The following is a 23,391-nucleotide window of genomic DNA, read 5'->3' on the forward strand; positions in this document are numbered from 1 at the left end:
TCCTGAAAACACTTTTAACACATGTTTATTAGGACTACACAAAGGCTTAAAATTTTAGAGTTTCTTTGGAAGGTAGTGAAAAATCAATTGTAAGATTCCACCTAAAAAAGTATGGCAAATGACCCAGCCCCCCTCCCTAGTATCTTGGGCCTTGGAAACAATTTTAGCATGCATGTTTATCAGCATTTCAGAAATCCCAAAAGTTTCACAGCTCCAGCTAGTTTAGAAGGTAGAACCAATCGCAGGTACAAATCAATTCTAGAAGGTAGAAATCAATCGCAATATTCCGCTACAAAAAAGTGGGGACCATGTCCCTATCTCTATGTATAGAAATCCATATACTTGCAGATCAAAATCCTTATGTTTTCTGAAAGATCAATGAATATAGAGTGATGTGTCAAAAAAATAAAAATTTATGATATCATCAGGACCACATGAGTTTCTTGGGCATCAAAAACAGGTATATAAAAAATTGCCTAAATTTATTTAAATTGATAAATAGAGGTACTTAATAATTTTTTTTTATATTTCTGAACATTTTATTGGATTCGTCACCCCTGAAAATAGCCAGGTACAAACTTTTAAGTAAAAAGATCAAATATTTTTAAAGTTATGTGACTTGAAATCTCTAAATAAATGTTACAATTCTAAGGGGACAAGAGGAGCTAATATCTGCTAAAAATAAAATGGTCATATTTTAGAATCTTCTTGGAGCCAGTGGCTGAAATTTTCAAGGAATTCTTATTTTATTAAGTACTCTCAACTGTATAAAAACCAGCAAAACCTGAGATGTATGGTGATATGGCCTGGATCAATTGAGATGGAATTGCCCCCTCACCGTATCATTATTCTTAAGTCTACAATAATTGTTGCTTAGGTAAATTATCGTCTCTAGCTCAAACAAAAATTTAAACTTGCACGACTAGTTATCTATTAAAGCTGTAACTTTCTTATGAAAAACTTTTATTTGTCTAGTTTTTGAATTATTTTCTGTTTTTATGTTATCCAGATTCTCATAATTTCAATTTTTTTAAATGCAATAGCAGAGTAGTAGTCAGTAATAGTAGACACTACGCTCACAATCAAGATGTTCAAGATTCAAATCTTTTGAAGTACCATACTCATCCTGTTTCTTTATGTAATGGCTTTAGTTTAACAAGGTTTTGTAGTTTAGAAAGAGATTTCGAAGATTTTCTAAACATTTTCCTTAATTTTAGAGATAGTAATGATATCCACAGTAACAAACATGAGTGGTAATAAGAATTGAATTGAATTTTTTAACTTTGTATGCAAAAAAAAGTTTTATTTGGCTAAAGTTATTACCTAATTTTATAATTTTAAATACATGATTAAGGAAATATATCTTATTTTGAAAATCTAAATCACTTGAAAAACCTTGAGTCCTGTGGATGTAACCTTCAAATAGATCATCCAGGTCATATTTTAAAAATCCAGAAAATTGTTTGGGTTAAATATCCGGAAAAAATCCAGAATACATTTTCTTCCTAATTTTACTTTTAACTGAGTTGTTTCCAATTTTTTCAAACTTTTCTTAATTTTTGTATGAGTGGTCAGTGAAAAAGCCTAAAAAAGAAATACATTACAAAAATATATATCTAAACTTGTATGTATAGAAAACGTTTTGAATATTTGCAAAAACTAAAAATTAAGAAAAATATCTGGAATTCCGGAAATATCCAGAAAAAGATAACCCCTGAATACACCTCAAGTTTTTGTGTCATAGTTTGATCAAGTTTTAATTTAAATATTTAAAATAATAATGCATTATAAAAGAATTTATAAAAATCTAAAAACAAAACACATTAATATATATTTTAATACAACTACCTAGTACCCTGAATCACATTGCAGGTATATTTATCCATCTGTAATACACATCTCACCTCTACCATATCTTCCTGTACTGTATCATTTAATTGTGTGCCCAGCATGGCAGCTATTCCAGTTAAAAATATATATATATATACATATACACATAAATTAAAAGTAATAATCATTTTGATTTATATATATATATATATATATATATATATATATATATATATATATATATATATATATATATATATATATCTGCAATCTGATTGTAAAACAAATTTGGACTATCTGCATTTTCTACCAGCTTTATTTTTGAACTATCTGCATTCTCTGGGCATTCAAATTTCTTATTGCATGAAATTTTGCGCCTTGAAAAAATGTGATTTCAATCCGAATGATCTGGGAAAATATGATAAAAGTGATAAAAGTTGTTTCAAATAAGAAAACATTTTTACACAATTGTATTATTTTTTTATATACTTCTGATATATAAATCTGCTTAAGTTTTAACACAAAGTTTAATGTGCCACATTTGATTTTGTTTAGAAGTAGTTAGTTGACAAATTAATGCAATACTTTTAAATAGTTATATGTTAATGCAAATGAAAAATTTATAATACTTTAAAAAAATCATTTTTGTAGCTAAGTCTGCCTCTACTTTAGAGTCTGCATCTACTTTAATCTCAATTCTGAACTTAATTAGTAAGCATATAGACACCATGAATTGATCAACGTGTAACTAATCACAAAACCAACTGTATAAGTTTAAATTAGAATGCTACTGGATTAAGAAAATATTTTACAGTTTTACGAGGCTTGTTTACATTGCGTACATGAAACATGGTTTGGTGTTTTTAAAGTTTGCCTATTTTCAGCACAAAAAAAACAACAACTAGTGTTACTATGTATTATACTACAGCAAAATCCTAAAAACTCTTGCAATTTAAATAAATTTTAGAAAATATATTTATAATAATATAACATTTATAGACAGTAAAATGAACTTCATATGATCTTGCATATAAAGACCACTTTGCAACAATGCAACATAACATAACAAGAATTTTATTTGATCTTAAGTTATTAGTCATAAAAACAAGTTTATAATTACACACAAAAATTTCAAACAAAAATCATCTTGAGATATGGCTAAAAAATAATTAAAATTGATAAAGTACATATTGTGAATATATCAATTTACATATGCAACATAACATTGTTATGTTACATATGTTATGTTATTATTAACAACAGCAAAACTTATTTTTAGTTTATTTATCTTAATTAAAATTACTTGATTACTCACTAACTTAACCAAGTTATGATCAAGCATTTTTGAAGATAACTGCTATTTTTTAAAAATCTGTAGAACTTTATAAAAAACTTAAAATATTTAAAAAAAAACTAAAATTTTTGCTTCTGAAAAACACAGATAGTTCAAAAATGTGGCTGGCAAAAATGCAAATAGTCCAAATTTGTTTTATACGGAGATTGCAGATAAAGCAATTTTGTTTTCAGCTGAGATTGCAGATTTTGCATGGAGCCATCAATATATATAAATAAAATAAAACTTATTTAAAACGATTATTAGTTTTTATATAATTTATAACATGAGTCTTAGGGAATTTAGGTTGTGAGAAAAAATTTTGAAATTGTTTTTTTTTTTTTTTTGGAACACTTGTGTGTTAACAGATTAGAATAATGAATATATATTTGTTATGAATATATATTTGTTATGCAAATAATGGAAAGTCATATACTTGTATTTTAGCTTTGCATATCAGCTATAGGAAAATATGGATGGTTAAGCACCAAACCAGCCTACACAACAAAGTTGAAAAAAATTAGTTTATATTTAAATATGATTTATGTAGTGTTTCTTTGCAAACACCAAAATACTATAACTAAAATTTTTAAGTGCACTGAACTGCAATTACTTTTAATTTTTACGATTTACTGGCTTTTGATTTAAAGACTTTTATACTTTGCGTCAATTTTAATTTGCTACTTACTTACTTTGCTACTTGTTACTTTGCTACTTACTTTTTGTAACAAATTTAGTTTTTACTCATAATTTAAGTTTTTACTGATAATTTTTGCTTTTTCTGCCTTTTATTTTCAATTTTTTAAATGAAAAAAATGTCCACCAAAAATAGGTATCATTTGATTTTCCAATTGTGTTTAGAGCCATAGAAGATTTACTTGACACGAAAAAGTGGAAAACAGATCAATTCTTCTAAAGTTATAACTAAAAAAATATTTACAACATATTTTAAACACCAATATTGTTGGTCTAGTTAACAATGAAGCTGTTTACTAAAGCAAGAAATTATTAGGTTGTAGACCCAAGGGCAATTTTATAAAACAGAATTTATTAAAAAAGAACAGACAATCAGCTAAACCATAAATGCCACTAAAGTCTCCACCAAAGTCATGGGAAATAATTGATCTTTAAACAATTACTCTTATGTTTGCATACCTTGTTTAAAAATTTAACTCCTTTTCATTGTAGCCCTAGTTCTGCAGATGCAAAGCATGGCTTTAGCAAAGTGAAAAGCATAAGAGAGCAAAAGAGTTAATGTTGGTAATGAGTTACTTAATTTGCAGTTTAGATTATATATTGATGACCCAACTTAAAAAGACTTGTAACATAAAAAAGCAAAGAATAACTAAAAAAATCAACATACAAGTGTAATAATGTTCTCCATCTGATAAAACCAAGCTAAATTATTTAAAAGTTTGTAAAAATTTCAATAAAGAAAACAGAAATATTTTTATCATTAAATCTTATAGTAAAAAAAACTAAACCGTGTATTTATATTACAAATGATTTTACCGGTATCTCTCATTTGCACCAGGACCAGCCTGTAACTTTTTTATCCCCTAATAAAAAAATATAAATCTTTACATATGTGCATACAACTAATTTTAAATGTATTCTACAAAATAGTAAATTAGTAGAAAATCACTTATTATATATCATATGTATGCATGTATATATTTATCCATGTATGTATGTATGTATGTATGTATGTATGTATGTATGTATGTATGTATGTATGTATGTATGTATGTATGTATGCATGCATGTATGTATGTGCAGGCCTCAGCGGGAGTAAATAAAGGAACTGAGGAAAGCTCTTCTAAGTCAAACAAAGTAAGCCACGCGAGCTGTTTAGATCGCGAAGCTTGACTTTACTCTTGTTACATGCATACGCTTGTTAATATTACAAGAATTTTGAGGGAGAAAAGTCTCTCTGAGACTGCATATCTGTGAAAAGAAGAATAAAATTCTTTTTTTTACTAATTATAATTATAAATTTGAGTTATAATTATACAATATGTATATTCACAATTATAATACTAAAATTCTGCTTGACCAAAAACAAAACAGTACAAAATAATTTATTTTATCAAGTCAACAACTTGTTAGCCATTAGTATAGTTAAAATATAACCTTATACAAAAAAAAATCATTGTTATGCAAGCGTTGATTGGGTTGATAAGTTTAAACTGATGGCTTAAACGAATTGAAAAAATTTCAATTTAATCCAAACTAATTTTTTGTTGAAAATATTAAAACCAATTGGAGTTGCTCTAGATAAGTTGCAAAGTAATCAAACAAAAATATGTGACACTGTTGAAATTTTTAAAAAGCCGATAAACATGTTATCATTTTTATCAACTGAAAAACAAACAAAAAAATGGAAACTAGATATCTTTAGACTGTCAGTGATGCTCATTTCTTTGCTAGATCCTAGATATTTTGTATCTAATCTTTCTGAAAATGAAAATGAAGCCACAATAACTTTTGCAGAAAAAGAACTTAAGAACTTGTTACCAATAATATTCAAGTTGAAAGCCAAATCTGCTCTATTCAATAAAAGATATTTGTATAGTGAATTTATTTTTAAAAATCACAAAATGGTAGAAATTTCTAAAGTCTTTGGACTTCAACATTATCATGGATATTGAAGGTTTGTTAAACGCACCAGCCTATAGTGCTGGAATTGAAAGAATTTTTTTAGACTTTTGGGCTTGTTCATTCCAAGTTAAAAAAAAATGGCAGTAGAAAATACGTGACTTTTATGTAAAAAAAATAATAAACAACCGCATTTTGTAAGCGAAAAAAGTCAATTTGAACTAAGTATGATGCAAGGCTCGAATTATGTGATTGTGAATTTCAATATCTGAAAATGTTACTGGTCTTTAAATAATTTTTAGTTTTTAGAAAATTGTAAATTCTGTTTTTATCACTAAATTCAATAGCTATTCAATAAAAAATATTTATATTGATGTTAAAAAAAATATATAAATAAAAAAAATCTTTTTAATTCTTATCACAGCATATTTAGCTTTAATTGTAAACACATAGATATATTTTCTTTAAAAATAATGTCACCTCACATACTAGAGGAAGGGGGAATGATAAAAATGTTACAAATGTGATATTTTATTTTAACAACTCTTAATGATTTCAAGATAACCAATCATTGCACATAATGTAACTAATCATTGCGCATAATGCACACAATTATTTTTATAATTCATTTAATATTTTAAAAAGCTTTTTTCTTTCAAAAACTTATACATACTGGTTTTCAGTTGACTGAAATGAAAAAATAAATTTAGTAATAATAAAATATCATTTAAAAACTTTATATTTTTTTATAAAATTTGTTAAAACTTTGAAAAATTGCTCTTAAATAATATTTTCAATAACTTACAATCCATTTTATATCAATAATGTTTGTTGAAAATAAACTTTCAACATTTTCAAATTAACAGAATATTATTAACATTCCTTTTATTTATGGAAACTATTTGGCAGCTGATTTGCCAGAACTAGGGCATCCCTAGTTTGTCCCAAAAATTATTGGCGAGGATGATGAGAACACAAAAAGCTTAGATGACGAATTTTATCCAATGCCAGCAAAAAAAAAATTGACAGCACTTATTTTTTCAATTGAATCCAAAGATGTTGACTGAACGGTTTACTGAAGTTTCAAATTGCATACACCTCTAATGAGGTGTAAGCAATCGGAAGACACGTTAGAGACACAATGGCCATTGAAGCAAAAATAGTTAAAGCTGTTGGTGCTCACCTTGAACAGTTTACTATTTCAAAATTGCTCATTGACAACAAAAGAAAGAAAAGAGTCAATTTCATCAAATAAAAAATAAATATAAATGCAACTGTCAGCACCACATTTATGAGTAGCTCACGTCTTGGAAGCAGTATTAGAAACCATAATGGGCCAATCAAGTTGCTACTTAAAATGCTTTAGGATAACTGAATCTCCACGAAAAAATAGATATTAAGTTTGAATTTCCTGCAAACAGAGATGATCTGATCTATTTTCAAGCAAAACTTGTCTTGAAATGGGCTAACAATTGTAAAAAGATTATTGGGAACTTATTGAATTGGTAATTTTTTAACTTGGCGGAAAATTACAAGATTAAATGATTTTTTTGTTCAAGAAACCCAGACAGGGCGCGACAAATCAACAAACATGCGAACGTTTGTTAAAAAAAAGACAAAACGAACGTCACATTTCTTTACTTTTACTTATGCAAACATTGGCATACACCTAAAATTTTTAGAAATAAATGCATTACTTTAGCAATTTTTTTTCCAAAAATATGGGATTGATTTACAAAAATTATGCGATTGATAGTTTTTTATTTATAAAAAAAAACATATTTATAATTTAAAAAAACTAGTTACTAAAATTTAAAACATTTTTTTTAAAAAAACCATGCTTAAACATGATTACTTTCTTTAATAGCTCTACTTTAAAGTTAAAGTACACAACTGAAGAAAGTAATTTTGTTTTAGCATGGTTTTTACATGCGTTTACAAAAGCATCCATAATTTTAGTTCAAATGAATGCATTTGCAATTACTTTTAAAAGAAACCATGCTAAAACATTGCTTTCTTCAAAAGCGTGCTTTTTAAGAAAACAATGTTTTAGCATGGTTTCTTTTAAAAGATTTGTTAAGTTTTGCTGAAATATATATAATTTAATAGAATAATAGATTATAATAAAATAATAGAATATATAAAACTATTATATTTATTATAGTTTTCATTTTTTATTGCGCGTTTAACAACACCAATAATATGATATTTTTATTATTAATACTACAATTATAATAATATTATTATGATATTATTACAATATTATATTAAGTAATTATTAATAACCTAAGCTATTAATAACATAAGTTATTAAACTTATTAAATATTTAATATTATATTATTATTTTTAAAGGTTTGAAAAAAGAAATGTCAAAACAACTTTTATTTTATTTTTAGTTCTTTTATTTTAATTTCTTTAAGTTTATACGATTTTTTATAAGTAAATAAATTTAATGAACTAAATTGAGAAAAATTCATTATTTTGTATTAATGGAAAAAAGTTTACAGTTATTAGGTTATCGCATATTAATTATTTGTAATTAATTTGCACGCACTTTGCAAAAACGTGGAAAATTGTTTTGAATTAATATAAAATTGGTAAAATTCAATAAGTATCTTTGATATATCTAATAACTTATCAACTAGAATAAAAGTAGTTTGAAAATAAAACTCCCTTTTAATTTAATGAAAACTTATTTGAATAAAAAAAAATTAAAAAGTGAAAGAATTAACAATCAAAACTGGCTCATTTAACATATACCTCTTAAATTAGACGTTCGTCAATAAATTGGAAAACCAATATTTTGAAAATCGAACTTGATAAAATTCATGATTTTGTGTCACTGATTGAGCCAGACACCTAGCACCTATTTGATTTACTCAAAACAAAACCTAATTAAATGTATTCCTTGCAACTACCAGTTGAACATTGGCCAAAAATGAAAGGGTATAACTACCTTAAAAAAGTAGTCAAGCTTTTAGAAGTAGTTAATGACTACTTCTAAAAAGAGTCAAGCTGATCCAAGATTTCAAAAACAAGTCAAAGATCCAAAGCAGCTACAATACGAACTTCATATTGTTCAAAACCATCACAAATGAGTGTTTCTCATCAAAAAAAAAAAAAAAAAATCTTAAATAAAATATAACATTTTTTAACCATTGTTTAAAGCAATTTTGTACATAAGGAACCTGTGAGACCACTAAATATTTTTCTTTCAGCCCAGTTTTTTTTGTCTGTAATACATTAATCAGTGAAAAATAACATACTAAAAGTTCTTGAATGAACTTTGAAAAACTGATAGTAAATTCTCCACAAATGTTGTAAAACTGGAGCGAAAACTATAATTTACCCAAATTATGTAACTGTGCTACCCCTAAATAATGTATGATTGTCCCAAAATTTACAATAGCTATTTTGAATGACTATGCACCTCACATAAAAAGTTTAACTCAAAATTTAAAAAAATGTGAAAACAGGACACCTTAGCCAGAACGTACTCAATGTTGAACAGAAAAAAACCCAGAGTTAAGACAGAATTATCTGTTTATTTACAGAAATTATCTGGCAGCTGGATTTGCCACAAGTTTTTTCGAGGTATTATATTAATAATTGGAATAAATTTCAAAATTACTTCAATTATTAATATAATATCTTATATATAATAGAAATTATTGAAAAAATTTTTAAATAAAAAAACTTTTAAGTTCAAAAACTGATTTTAAGTTACAAACTTAAAAAAAAGGTGGTAAAGTTTTTAACAACCGCTAATTTCACGGAAACAATCCTAAGTTATATTTAAGAATTATATGCAAGGGATTGCAGAACAACCTGTTAATTTCTCTAATGATAGCAGCACAATAAATGAATTCAGTCCTACTCTGCTAAACATCTTACCACAAAAATAGTCGTATAGCTGTTAAAAATTGTATTCAATTTCCAAACAAATAGTTGTTTTATAATTTATGAAAAGTTATAATTTTATTTTATTGACTTTATAATAAAACAAAAAACGATAGTCATACCAATATTTGAACTACAGGTTGAACAGGCATATGTTCATGGTCTGGAGCAGTGATAATAGCCTAAAGAATCAAAAGTTAATATACACATTATACATATGCCTTAAGTGAAAAATTAAAACAAAAAATTATTTTTCTAAATTAATTTACTTCATTTAATATATAACTAGTACAAATTTGCAAGCACATTTAGCAAGTTTTGTATTTAGTTTATTTTGTCAATTTACTCTCTTTTTTTTATTACTCTTATTTTTAAACCAAAAATCAAAATCAACTTTTAGTTTGAAGTTTGAAAAGAATAAATTAAATCTAAGTAAAATCAGCTTTAAGGTCAGGTCAGGATCAATTCAGAACCATTCTGCTACTGGCAACATGAATTTTAATAAAGTCAATAATTTCAGTAAAATACTTATATTAGGCAGATGTAAATTGCATCAAGCTGCTTCCTTATAAAGAGACTCCTAGGCTAAGACTTCAAAGACAACAGGAAATTTAGTTTCCTGTTTAGGATCGCTTACTACCTGGGATGATAGCTTGATTTTCTTAATTCTACTCATGAGTTGTCTCTATGTTCAAGGCATTCCTAATTCTTTCTAAAAGGGTACTTATTAAAAACCATTAAACTATAATATGAAATTACATGATATTAAATAATTGGGTTAAAAAATTTATAATAAGCATTATAAAGTTTTGAACTTAAAAATGCTTATTATTTTAAATTCTTTAATATCACAAATTCTTTAAGGGGTTGTTCATAAATTATATCATGCAATTTGTGACAGTTTTCTACCTGACCCCCTCATTACAACCTTGTAACTCTTTAGTAACAAGCCTTGTCATAAATCAAGAGCAGATTCCTCTTTGAGATGTTTTTGATGGCATAATTGAATTGTGACTTTATTTATTTAGTAATTTATTTAATCTAAGATTTAACGTCAATAGTTTATATTTAAAAGTAATTTTATAAACTTTATTAGCTATTGAAAACAAAAGAAAATGATTTTAAATATTTATAGTTATTAAATATTAAAAAGTTAGTAAAACAAGTTATGAAACTTTTATGAAAGGAAAGCGATATTCTAATAAAAAACTAAAAAAAAATCACTTCTAAAACCAAATATAACATCAAATAATAAAAAGCACTTTTCATTTAATTTTATTCAAGAAATACTAAGAAAAAGTTTCTTTAAAAATGTGAAGCCTAAAATGGAACTTTAGAAGCGTTGTGGTGCAGGTCAATTTTGGAATCAGAGGTTTGATAATAAAGAGATTTGATTAACGGGTGATGCGGAAGTTATCAGACAAATCCTAATTTCATTATTTGAGCATAATAATTAGTTTTTGTAGTTTTATGCGTAGGCATAAACGTTCTATAAAATATAAACTTTATTATTTGAAACCGTGGTATGTCCGAGCCATTGTTTCGCACTTATTTTGGCCAGATTTAGCAAGTTCTCATTATTCTAAAGATTCTCTAATGGACCAATATGTCTATTACATTGATAAAGAATCCAATCCCCAAATGTGCCTCAAGCACGACCAATTGAAAATTTTTGGGGACATTTGGCACAGAAGGTTTACGAGGGAGATTGGCAAGCTTCAACAGAGCAAGTTTTGATTGATTGCATGAAACTAAAACTACAAGAAATTGATTTATTTTTTTTACAGTCACATATGAAAGGCGTCAGAGCAAAATTGAGATCAATTGCTGATGGTGGTGTTTTTTCATATAAAAAATAATATATTTTTATTAAAAGATAAATGCTTTATTTAAAAAAAATATAATAGTAGTTTGTTTTTTTATTTATAAATAAGTTATTGATGTTTTTATTTTGTCCGATAACTTCCGCATCACCTGTTATTAGTTGAAAAAAATGTGTTTGTCAAAATCTTTTTTGTTTTAATGAAGTTTAAGTTGAGCTAAAATGATTTTAAATATTGATATATTTCATTAAAAAATATTTTGCAACGCCATCTTTACCACTAACATGTTCATACAAATTAAAGATTGCCATACATACGCAAAATATACATATGTTATAATTATGTGGAAAAAAGAAAAATTAGAGGATGAAAAATAATGTCTTCAAACAAGTATAAAACACGTAATTGCACAAAAAGCATGTTTGGTGGAAGTCCTAACCCTCTTGCAAATCAAACCACCCACAAACAGACAGATTATTCAAGATTTTTATTTTTTTAACAATACTTATCCAAGTTATTGTTTTAGCGTAATTGTAAAACCTATAGCTGAAAAAATAACTATGTTATGGAAAAAAAAGTTAACACTTAACTTGAATTTCTTAAATGAATTAAATCGCAATATAATTACTATATAGTAATTGTATTGCGTTTTAATTCATTTAAGAAAAATATTTTAGTGTTAAATTTTAAACTAAGTTTTATATAAATAAGGATCGAACTCATGTTTTGCATTTTTGGAACCTTTCAAAACTGATATAAAATTCTTTAATAATAAATAAAGTTTTTTATTTTTATACAGTTTATATTATTGTATGTAAATAAAGAAATCACTCCGTAATATCCTGTCCTCAGACAGATTTAAAAAAGGATGATGAACTGCTAAATGAAACTACATTATAAAAACTTTTATGTTTAAACTATGTCAATAACAACGGCACCATTTTTAGAGCGGCATTTTAGCTGTTGGAGTTTATCCTAAAATGTTAAAAAAAGTTAAAACACCGAATTAAAAAAAAACATAAACTAAAAAGAACTTTCTTATAAAATAAAAAGAATTTCTTAATTTTCAAGATTTTCAATATTTATTTTAGAAAAAAAATTATATATAATTTAAAAAAATTTATATTATTGTAAAATAAAATAAATATCATTATATAGTAACAAAAAAAATCAAAATCTTTGATTTTTAATTTTGTGTTAGGCTGTGTTCTTTGAACAATAAAATACTAATCGTATTTGCGTACGATTTTTTTTTTTTTTCGTATGGGCCTTTACATAAAGCATATATGGTAAAATCCTGCATATATAGGCCTTTTAATAAAAATCCCGCATAGGCTTTTTAGAGCGACCACGCCCCTGAATAAAATAAATAAAATAATAAAACAAGGAAATAATAAAGAAAGTAACATTAATACAAGTAATAAAAAAAGAAGTAATATGAACAATAATGTTAAAAAAGTTGGATTCAGAACAAAAATATATAGGAGTAAGACTATGAAAAATGAAAAATAAAAAGAGAGAATGGATGAGATAAGATGAGTGAGAAAAAAATGTAAGAGAAAACAAAAATTTTAATTACATAAGTTCAGAAGGATAGAATGAGAGAAAAAAAATTTTTTGCAGAAAAATATAAAAAAGCAAAATAAAAAAGGCAAACTTAAATAAAAAAAAATATATACACACTACTACATACAATATTAAAGCCTATATTACGCATTACATAGATTAGTTAAACAAAAGTAAATATCAAGATATAGAAAAAGCAAAAACAATTAAATTAACAGAAAAAAATGCAAAAATAAATAAATACATTCAACATTATTTATACAAATAAATACACGACATATAAACAATGTACAAAATTAATCAAAATTGAAAAATTTCAAGTTCTTTTTTATTATTTTCCATTTTCGAAGACTTTTTTCTTTTAAAAACTTTGTTTTTATTTTGGGTTTTTTTCTTGTTTTTTATTTTTATTTATTTAAATCCTTTATTTTTGTTTATACACTTATTTTTTAAACTTTTATTACCAAAATGTTTTTTGATTTATTTTTTCTTCATAAAACTTTTTTTTTACTTTTCACCGTTATGCAAACACTTCCTCCATTTGTGATGTCATTGTAAAGATTTGATCAGAAAAAATTTGATCAAAAGTTGATCAGAAATGATATAGGAAGCTTGCTTGGAGCTGCATTAGGAAATGCTCTTATGTTCGATCTATCAGGACTGTTTAATGATCCAACAAATATATCAACTCTAGTTTTTTACAAGTACAAAAAAGACAGACAAAAGAAGTCAGTTAAAGTATTGTCAAACTTAAAATCTGTTGAGAATAACAGAGAGTTTGTTTGCTTTGGTGTTGATGATAAAATTAATAATGAAACTTTAGCTATAAGAGAAATGAAAAAAGAAGATGGTGAGGTTGTATTAAAGAGATCAACAGAGAAAGAGCATAACATGACTGTGACTAAAGAACTTCTCCCTAACCTTAACAGTGGGGAGCATCTTACAAAGTTTTACCTCTTGTTGAAGCAACAGGAAAAAAGCAAGATCAGTGCCTGTATAAAGTTCTTGAAGAGTATGATTCTTTAAACACTCTAAAAGTCAGTTTTGAAAGCAGTCATAAAGCAAGAATGGTTGTGGAGTTAGAGAAAAAATCTGGACAAAAACTTCAGACTATAGGCTGTAATCTTCATCAGAATGAGCTCCCCTTTAGATCTTTATTTTAAAAAATTGATGGAGCAACTAAGTCACCAAATCATTTTGCTGGACCAATAGGAAAAATGGCAAAGATCAATAATGAGTTTCATTTAGTTGTTAATTTTGGTGTTATTAAGTCTCCAATTGTTGTTTTGGAAAAATAAACTTTAAATGATTTAAGTAGTGAGGCTTTTATATGAGTATTGCATTGGAACTGCCACTGAAAATATGAGTGTTAAATATTTAAGCTGGAAAATTGGTCCCCTTAATCATTCTTGTTGGTTAATATTGGCAATAGGGTTGATGTCTTTATATCTGAGTACTAGTTCCTGATTCTGAATTAACTATTTTGGTAACCTATATTGCTTAAGTCTATGTTCCTGCATGGTTCCTCCATAAAAAGAGCAATAAGTTACATGAAGCTCCATCAATTATACATTTTGTAAATAACCAAATCAAGCTCCAAGGAAAAGAGGTGCAAGTTATTTGCTTAGCAAACTTATGGTTCAATACTTTTTGCATATTCCTGAGAATACTTTGTACTCAATGTTCAAGTCAGAGGAAATATATAAGATCAATAGCAATGCAGAGATATTAGATATTAGATACTTGATATTAGAAATTGTAAAAAAGATGGCCTAACTACAGAATCAACAAGATTTCAGAAATTAACATTGATGCTCATATATAGTATGGCCTCATAAATGTTTTTGATGAAGATATAGATGAACCAGCAACAATTCAAGATTTTACTGATGAAGAGATTGTAGAAAAGTTATTGTCTGGAGAAAAAATTGACCTCCCAGATCTTCCTATACATTTATAGAGTGTTGAGAGATCTGTATAACTTGTTTCCATGGCTTCTCATACTGTTTTTGGAAAGGAAGCAAGTCATAAGCATATTTTAGCAAAAATTCTAAGCAGAAAGCATAGAAAGATGTCTAAATGTTAATACAGTGAGACATAATATTTTTTGTTAATTTAAAAACTAATTTATTGCTACTTGTATATCTAAAAATAAAATTTAATAAAAATGTATAATAATTTATGAGTTAGTCATTACCTCACGTGGATGAACATTGTTAAAATAATTTCTAAATAAATAAAAATATCATATTTTAAATGCAACTTTTTTTCTATGGAATCTTGTACTTATATAATTTCAACTTTTGAATGTTATTTCAAAGATTTTTAATAAGCGTTATTAAAATTTAACTTACTGGGTAAATCTAACTAATCTGAAATAATTAGGATAGTTTTCTATTTTACAAATACTCTATTGTATAACCCAGGCGTCGGCAACCTATTTTAATTAGAGATGTTTTCCTTATATAATTAAAATAAATCTTCCTTAAATAATTTTAAAAAAAAGAGTCACAGGATTAAAGTTTTAATATGTTTCAAATAAAATTTTAAATCAAAATACTATGTAATTTGGACAGACTGGTGAGCCACAGAATTTAGATAACAGAGTAGCATGAGACTCACAATACGCTTTTTGCTGACCCCTGATATAACCATTAAACAAATTTTCTACATTTTAAATTTGGGCTGGTTTTTTTTTTTGTAAAATCCGGATCAAAATTTACAAAAGAATTTTGTATTAAAATCTAACTTAAAAAAAAATTATTCTTGATTTAGAGTATTTTATTTTGTTTTCCTTGATTTCTAAGTAACTGTCAGTTACTTTATTTTGTATATGAATTAGTTGGGTTCTGAATTTATAATACAATGCCGGAATCGCCACAGTAAATTTTGCGCAAAAAGCCTTGGGACACCACTTCAAAACTAAAATCTCTCATGAAGAAACTATTTTAATTTCACAAAATTTTCCAGGATGTGTTTTTAGATTGTTTAGAAAGTATCTCTATAATGCTAAACACTTAAATCCAAAAAAAGTTGTAATTCAATTTGCCCTACTGCCAAGGTAATGCTGAGATGGATATTAATTTTGGAGTCAAGCCCTCTGCATTTGTTTGCCAAAACCAAAAAAAGCTAAATTTTGAATGCTGTAGACTAATATTATACATACCCATCATATGTTTATCAACTTGTTGAGTAACTTCATATTTTTCAAGATTGATCTTAAAAAATATGAATAAACAGTTGGACTAAAAGTAAACTAAAAACTTTATACCATTTTTTTTTAGTAGCGTAAACTAATAATAAAATATTTCACCTTTTTTGTTGGTTATTACAATATTTTTGGAAGAAAATCTTTCTAATAAATTAGGAGGTGGTGTAAAACCTGAATTATAGAAAAATGTTTTAAACTACAATATGTATTTAACATTATTTATTACATAATACAAATCTGACCCATTCCAAGGACTGATATAGTATAATAGTTCTATGTATTCTTTCATGTTTTATCTTAATTATTTGATTTTTATCTTTTGATTTGACTTGAAATATAGTATAGATTGAAACCAATATAAATTAAAACAAACAATATAAATAGATTAAATTATATATTAATAAAAATTTAAATACAAGTGCTAGAGGAAAAATCATCAGAATTTAGTATTAACTATATAATGTTAAATACATATTGAAGTTAAAATATTTTTCTAAAACTCAGGCTTTAAACGACCTCTTAATTTATTAAGACTTACTTCCTTAAATATTGTACCAACCAACAAAATCACTCAACAGAGAAATATTAACAGATAAAAATATGCATAATAAATCAATAAAAATTATTTGAAAAACAATTGGTTAACAACCATTTAATATAACAAAAATCAAAATATAGTAAACTGGCATTAAAAATAAATATCTAAGTTAATAGTATAATGAAAAGTTTGTTTATTAAATGAGGGATTTTTCCATTTAATATGAAGCACTTTTTTTATCTTCAATTTATGTTTAGGAGTAGAATCCAAAACATCAAAAGAATCATAAACAGATTTCTAGAATAAATTGATGTACTTAAATGTTTATATATATGTGGGATTTTTTAACAGCTTAAAGGTGCTTCTTTATCCTAGTTGTCAAATATATGGGTGTGAATTAGTTTTCATTGACAAATTCAAGTATCTGGGTCACATAATAGAAAATGTTTGATAATGCTGATATAAACCGAGAGGTTAAATGTCTTAATACGTGTACAAACATATTAATCAGACAATTCAAGAAATGTTCCATTAAGGTGATGCAATTTAAGATCTACTGCCTCTGTTTTTATGTGGCTCTATGGACTAATTTCAGTGCAAATACTATGTTAAAGCTAGATTCTTGTAACAAGAAATGTACTAAAATATTTTTGGATTTGACAAGTACTCAGGCGCTACAAATATGTTTAGCAATGCAGCAATGCAGCTGTGTATAGATCAAATAAAACTTTTAATTTATTATTATTATTTTTTTTTATCATAAATATCGACCTTGTACTGTACTTGTAGTCTGAACCAAATAAATAAATAAAATAAAAATAAAATATTTTGAGGTTTCTCCAACATTACTGGTATTACAGAAAGCTTGTCAACAACATGAGATTTAAGTAGTTTTAAGATGTGTATTCTTTAAACAAAAACTATTTTGTAATTTATTAGTAGTAAGCATTGATTTTATTAGAACATATTTGCAATATTTATGAACAATTTTTCTAATTTTTTTTTTAATTTTTTTTGATCATATTTTTAATATTTATTTTAGTTACCATATTCGAGTTACCATATTATCATTGGTATTTAAGCTGTGAAAGTATTACAATATACCTGAATAGCACCAGCTGTAAGTGACATTCTTCAGTTTCTTGTTAAAATTTCGCTGTTAAAATTAAACTGAAATTAAAGCGGGAAACGAACACAAACTAGCTAACATAATAGCGAAATTACGACGAGGGAACCGATTTACAAACCGACATTTTTCAACGGTAGTATGGTCATATTTTTGTTACCGTTAATTTTTTCACGTTCACACTTGACGATACTTTGTTTGACTTTCACTGATCTCTATAATGAAAGAGTTATTATAGAGACGAGTGGACTTACTTTTATGCGCAAAGTTTGGAAATTGAAGAAAAAACTGATTTTTTCCCTTTAATCATTATGCATACATAACTGGCAAAGAATTTTTACTTATAATGCATTTAATAATTTTTTTAAATTCTATAAAGTCTCAAAGTCAAAAAAAGTTGTTAATTATTAGTGAAAAACGTGAAATATCTGGAAATATTGGGAATACAGCAGTGACATTTAGAAATAATTTATTCTTGTTGAATTTCAAAATAGTTTTTCATATTTACCATGAATTTTATGATTGTTTCAAAAAGCAAGAAAAAACTTAAACGCATACTTTGATAACTAACACTTGATAAAAAGGTTTTCTGCCTCCACTAGCCGTGCCTCTGAAATGCAAATAGAGGATTACTCAATCGATGTAGAACTTCAAAGTATATTAAACGGTACAACGAAGAGAAGAATGAAAGTAATAATCTGTTAAGTTGGATTTGATGGCAGTACAAGACAATCTGTTTACAAACAGACAACTAAAATTTGTAGTCGTGATGTAATGCATCTGTTGAGGAAAGTCTATTCCTGACTTGCTTGGTATCAGTTTAAATGTCTGTAGTTGCTACAGCTGAGATTCTATGAGTTGAAGAGAAATCTTCGTCAACTTTGTGCTGCAGATCTATACAATTTGGATATTTTAAAGCGGTTCTGGAGCATCTAACGATGGTAATACAGTAAGTCATTTTTACAGGGTATGTTTTTAAAATTAAATTAACCTTTCCGTATGATTTTTATTATTTTTGTTAATAGATAAATAAGCTATAATGTATTTAATAACAAAAATGTTTTCAATACTATTTTGTTTCTGCAGAAGTACTGGATATTGACGAGGAACTAACCATGTACTGCGCCACAACCGCTCATAAAACAACTCAGACACGACAAAGTGAGTTTCTTCTAAGACAACGCAAGTCCTCGCATTGATGTAGTAAATGTTATTGGAGTTCGTCAGGAAAACTTTGCCTTATTTGTTCTACTCATACCGACTACCGACTACTATATTCACTGTATACTATATCGTCACCGACTACTATATTTCCAAAAACATTTGTTAAGAAAAGCTTAGTATATTGAGTTCTTTCAACAGAGCAATTACACTTGCAGATCGAATAGCTTTTTAAATGATTATTTTAAGGATTGAGCAATAAAAGAATGTAAATGGTGCAAAAGACGATGAAATATGTCCAAATTAGTTGTTGTTTGACTATAATTTCTAGTGAAGCACTTCTTGTATTTTTTTTAAGTAATTATTTAAGGCTTTTTAGCTTCCTCGGACATCATGCTCAAAGGCAAGCTAAAAATTTCTATCACTAGATGTCCATGAATCAGAACTATATGTAAAGGCTGTGACATAGAACACCATGATTATAATTGTGTATACAATTCTGTAGTCTCAAAATAAATTTTTTTAAACTTGTCAGAGTCAATAATAACCTAGATGACATCACTGGCAGTATTGCATGCAATTTTTTAATTAGGCCATGGTTCACAACGACTATTAGGCTGGTTGTTTAGCTTGCTGAAGACATGACGCTCAGTGCTCCCATCATTTGAGGTACCAGCACCTCCGGAGCATGACTGATCTGCAATAAGGTCCATCTCATTTTGGAATGCAACATGTGTATAAGATATTCATTAACTATACTATTTTTATATATTTTTTCAATATATAATTGTAAAATATAAAATATTATTAATAAGTAAGCAAGAAAGTTTTTACAACAAAGCGTGCTCTTAAATTATAAAAATATAAAACTCGCGCCAACATTATTAGTAAGATTTAGTAAGATTGTTTCACACTTTGGTAAAAACACTTCTCCCAGTGGTTTCCAGTTCTTTTATTAGGTTACTTATGGTGTTTATTCAAACCTCTCACTCCGTCCCAGCCCAATTAAATTTGATTCTATTCAAATCTGATGATCGAGCTGGCCGGGGCAACAAACTTACTTTGTTTTCTTTAATCTATTCTTAGTATGAGTTGTGTTCACCGGTACTATATGTTGTTTTTAACCTTTCGTTCCGTTCAATCAGCAGGTTTACTAATGAAATTATGAAGTTCTTTAGTACCTTTTAATAGATGTGTTGATTTATTCGAAATGTATAAATACTACAAAAACCTAATAAAATTAAAGCGATAAAATAACTTTCAGAAATCTCTTAAAAAGTAAAATTTTTGTGTTAATTATTTCAAAGTTACTTTCATCACTGAAAACTTCTTGCTTTCACTTTTCTAAAGACCGTCCATTTTTCTGCTTACATCATTTTAATCTCTGACTATCAACAAAAGCTCTCTAACCAGAAACTGTTAATAATCTGTTGGGGCTAAGTCGGGTGAGTAAAGCAAATAAAGCAAAGTTGCCCAGCCAAACTCCAATAGCTTTTGGTGTCTCAATTCTTCAATGAGAGGACTAGCTTTGTCATAGAGAAAATAAATTTTGTCGTACCCCGAGGTATTTTTTTTTTTAATTCTTCTTAAAGCTAGATAGGTTAACCACAATTAGTTATTGCTATAATTGTGGTGTTTGGTTGAAGCATCTGGTTCTACACATTGCAGCTACATGAGATGTAGATTGATTTTCGAAGTTGATTATCATCACAAGAGGTTTTTTCCATTACATATGTCAGCTAGATTATTATGAGATTCAAAGTATCTCTGATATAAAATTTCAAACTCTAACTTTCTTAAGTCTTTTTTGTGAAAAATTTACTTTATTAATGATATTAATCCAGTGTAAACCTAGTGCTGAATCAGACTAACAAATAACTAATTTAAATTTAAGTAGTTCTTTTTTGACAGCTGAATTTTTTTAAATTAGTAATAACGCTGTCTTTAATTCTAGCCGGGAAATAAACATATTCTTAATAAAAAATATTTTATTTTTTACTTTAAACGGGTTTTTGCCAAAATGGTAAAAAATACTAGCAATAAACTGAAGGACTTCACGTTTTGTAGTTTCTGTATTAACGTTTCATAGTAGGTTTTTAAAGTCAAATATTATTTCATCCTCTTTTTTGTCTCATGTTAAGCCACTTTAGTTAGATTAAAAAAGGTGAAGTTTTGTTTAAACTAAATTCCCAAGATCTGTACTGTTTGATTCAAATTTTCTAAGCGCAAACTCAGCTTCTTTAAGCCGATTTTTGCATTTTTGATAAAGGTTTATAGAAAATAGCGCCGGTTTTCGTAAAAGAAATTCCGGAGGGTGAGTCGCATCAAATTTTATGGTACTCCAAGTTTTAGTTTTTCCCTACAATATTCAGATTTAAATTAAAACCCCTTATAATGGCGAACTTTTAGCGATAAAATTTACAATCATTCCCCATTATAAAACGTTGTGCAACATCAGAATATCTACGGAGTTGTCATGGTGAAAATGCAGAAATAGTAGGTAGTTTAGACATCCCTGCCTCATTGAACACCGAAGGTAATTATTTAAACGTCGAAGTGCATAAAATCTCTTTTCCGCATAAACATCATACATTAGAACCGTTCAATATATTTTCAACAACTACGGAATAAAGTATGCTGTCCTTTGAATTTAAAATTTTTTATTTGAATATTTGTTGATTTTTTAGTCTCCTGTAACTTTTTTGAATTTTCAATACAATGGCTTAAATTTTGATTGAGCATCTAAAAGATGAAATGTTGTATCATCATTATGTAATTGTGCTACAGTGTGATACCTCCATTGAATGCTCTAAGGAGGACCATCTCAATATTTTTTAAGACGATCAAAGTTTCAAACTCTTGATATTTCGGAATATAAGAGGTCTTTTACTGCGAAAAATCGACTTCGTAAATAATCTTTTCGGAGAAGTCCATATGTGTGGAACTACACCACCATCATATTATGTTAATGTTTAAAAAACAAAAATTTAATTACTATAAAACATCCATCACACGCGCTTTTATATTATTATATCTATGATTTATATTATTGTATCTAAGGACAAAAAAAGATCTTTGAAGTGGGACGGGCCAGCTGCTACAGTTTTTATGTTTATAACTAGTGTGAGGGTGGCCCATAACTCCCCTGCATCCGCCGCCACTTATTATATATTATATAAAAACATTGGAACAAAACATACTTAACGATAGAAGAAAGTATGCAGGCACTGCCCGGATTTGAACCGGGGATCTCCTGTTTACTAGACAGGCGCTTTAACCGCTAAGCCACAGCACCACGCTACTAAAAGAAATCGTAATAGTTATTATTTTAAAAAAACTATTATTGTTTTAAATAAAAATTGAAAGCTTGAGAGAGGCATTTTCAACTGTAATACTTCTTCATGCTGGTTTAACTAAAATTTTTAATATTACAAGAATTTAGTTAACAATTTTTTTACAATACCTTAATAAAGTTACTTGTTTCAAGATGGCAGACACTATTTTGTGAAAAAAGAAAATCGATAACAAATAGCAAACAAATAATTGTTTATATTTTATATTTAAGTTTACGTATAAAGATAAATTTATTTGTCAAAAGAAAGATCAAACGAAACATAATAAGATTGATAATCAATTCTAAATATTTGTAATTATGGTTAATGCAAAAGAGTTTAAAGCCGCTTTAGATGAAGAGGAAACTGAGAAATGAGTATAAATCAAAACTGGAGAGGAAACTGGAAGAGAAGAGGAAACTCTTGAGAGGAAACTGAGAAATGAGTATGAATCAAAAATTAATAATGCTGTAGCAGACTTAAATTGAACGGTACGATCATTAGAAACAAAAGAAGTTGATTTAACCAAAAAGAATGAATTTTTAAACATCAAAATTTTTCAATTAAGTTCTTGTTCTTGTTCCATAAGAGGCTTTGAATACTGTAGTCGGTAGAAAACTTAATAAAACTCAAGCTCAGAGTGATATTATTGATGCGGTTTCAAATGAAAATAAATAAATTAAGAGAACGTAATAGTCGAGGATAAGTTTTGAAAAAAATTGAGAATAAATAAGTAAGTAAAAATGCTTTTATAAAAAAATCATATCGCTAGTTTAATGGTGTTTTTGGTTTACGTCTGGATCGTCACAAACACGTATCTCGGAATTAAAACAGGTTTTAATTCCGAAAATGAAACTAGATGTGCCGGCTGGGAAGTATCATTCAGTCGAACCCTTAGTTAAATGACATAAGGAGTGCTCTAATCTAAATTATTTTTGCATCGACTTTTAGAGAATCTTATAATTAGTAATA

At 27.1% G+C, this 23,391-nt stretch overlaps 1 protein-coding gene and 1 non-coding gene across 2 annotated transcripts in view; both read right to left on the bottom strand.

The window, feature by feature from the left end:
- Positions 1-18,084, bottom strand: part of LOC100196971 (replication protein A 70 kDa DNA-binding subunit) — an 81,913-nt gene extending 63,829 nt beyond the window's left edge. Inside the window, exons 1-5 of the mRNA XM_065807454.1 lie at positions 17,905-18,084; positions 9,785-9,844; positions 4,676-4,722; positions 4,527-4,561; positions 1,849-1,957 (exon numbers count right to left, since the gene is read on the bottom strand). Coding sequence (XP_065663526.1) covers positions 1,849-1,957; positions 4,527-4,561; positions 4,676-4,722; positions 9,785-9,844; positions 17,905-17,931 — 278 coding nt within the window. The 5' untranslated portion in view covers positions 17,932-18,084. The remainder of the gene's footprint in view (positions 1-1,848; positions 1,958-4,526; positions 4,562-4,675; positions 4,723-9,784; positions 9,845-17,904) is intronic.
- Positions 18,085-22,309: 4,225 nt separating this feature from the next.
- trnat-agu (transfer RNA threonine (anticodon AGU)) lies at positions 22,310-22,382 on the bottom strand. The gene has a single exon. It is a non-coding gene; the product is annotated as a tRNA-Thr (tRNA).
- Positions 22,383-23,391: the final 1,009 nt, after the last annotated feature.

This window comes from Hydra vulgaris, chromosome 10 (genome assembly GCF_038396675.1).
Source record: "Hydra vulgaris chromosome 10, alternate assembly HydraT2T_AEP".
Classification (NCBI taxonomy): domain Eukaryota; kingdom Metazoa; phylum Cnidaria; class Hydrozoa; order Anthoathecata; family Hydridae; genus Hydra; species Hydra vulgaris.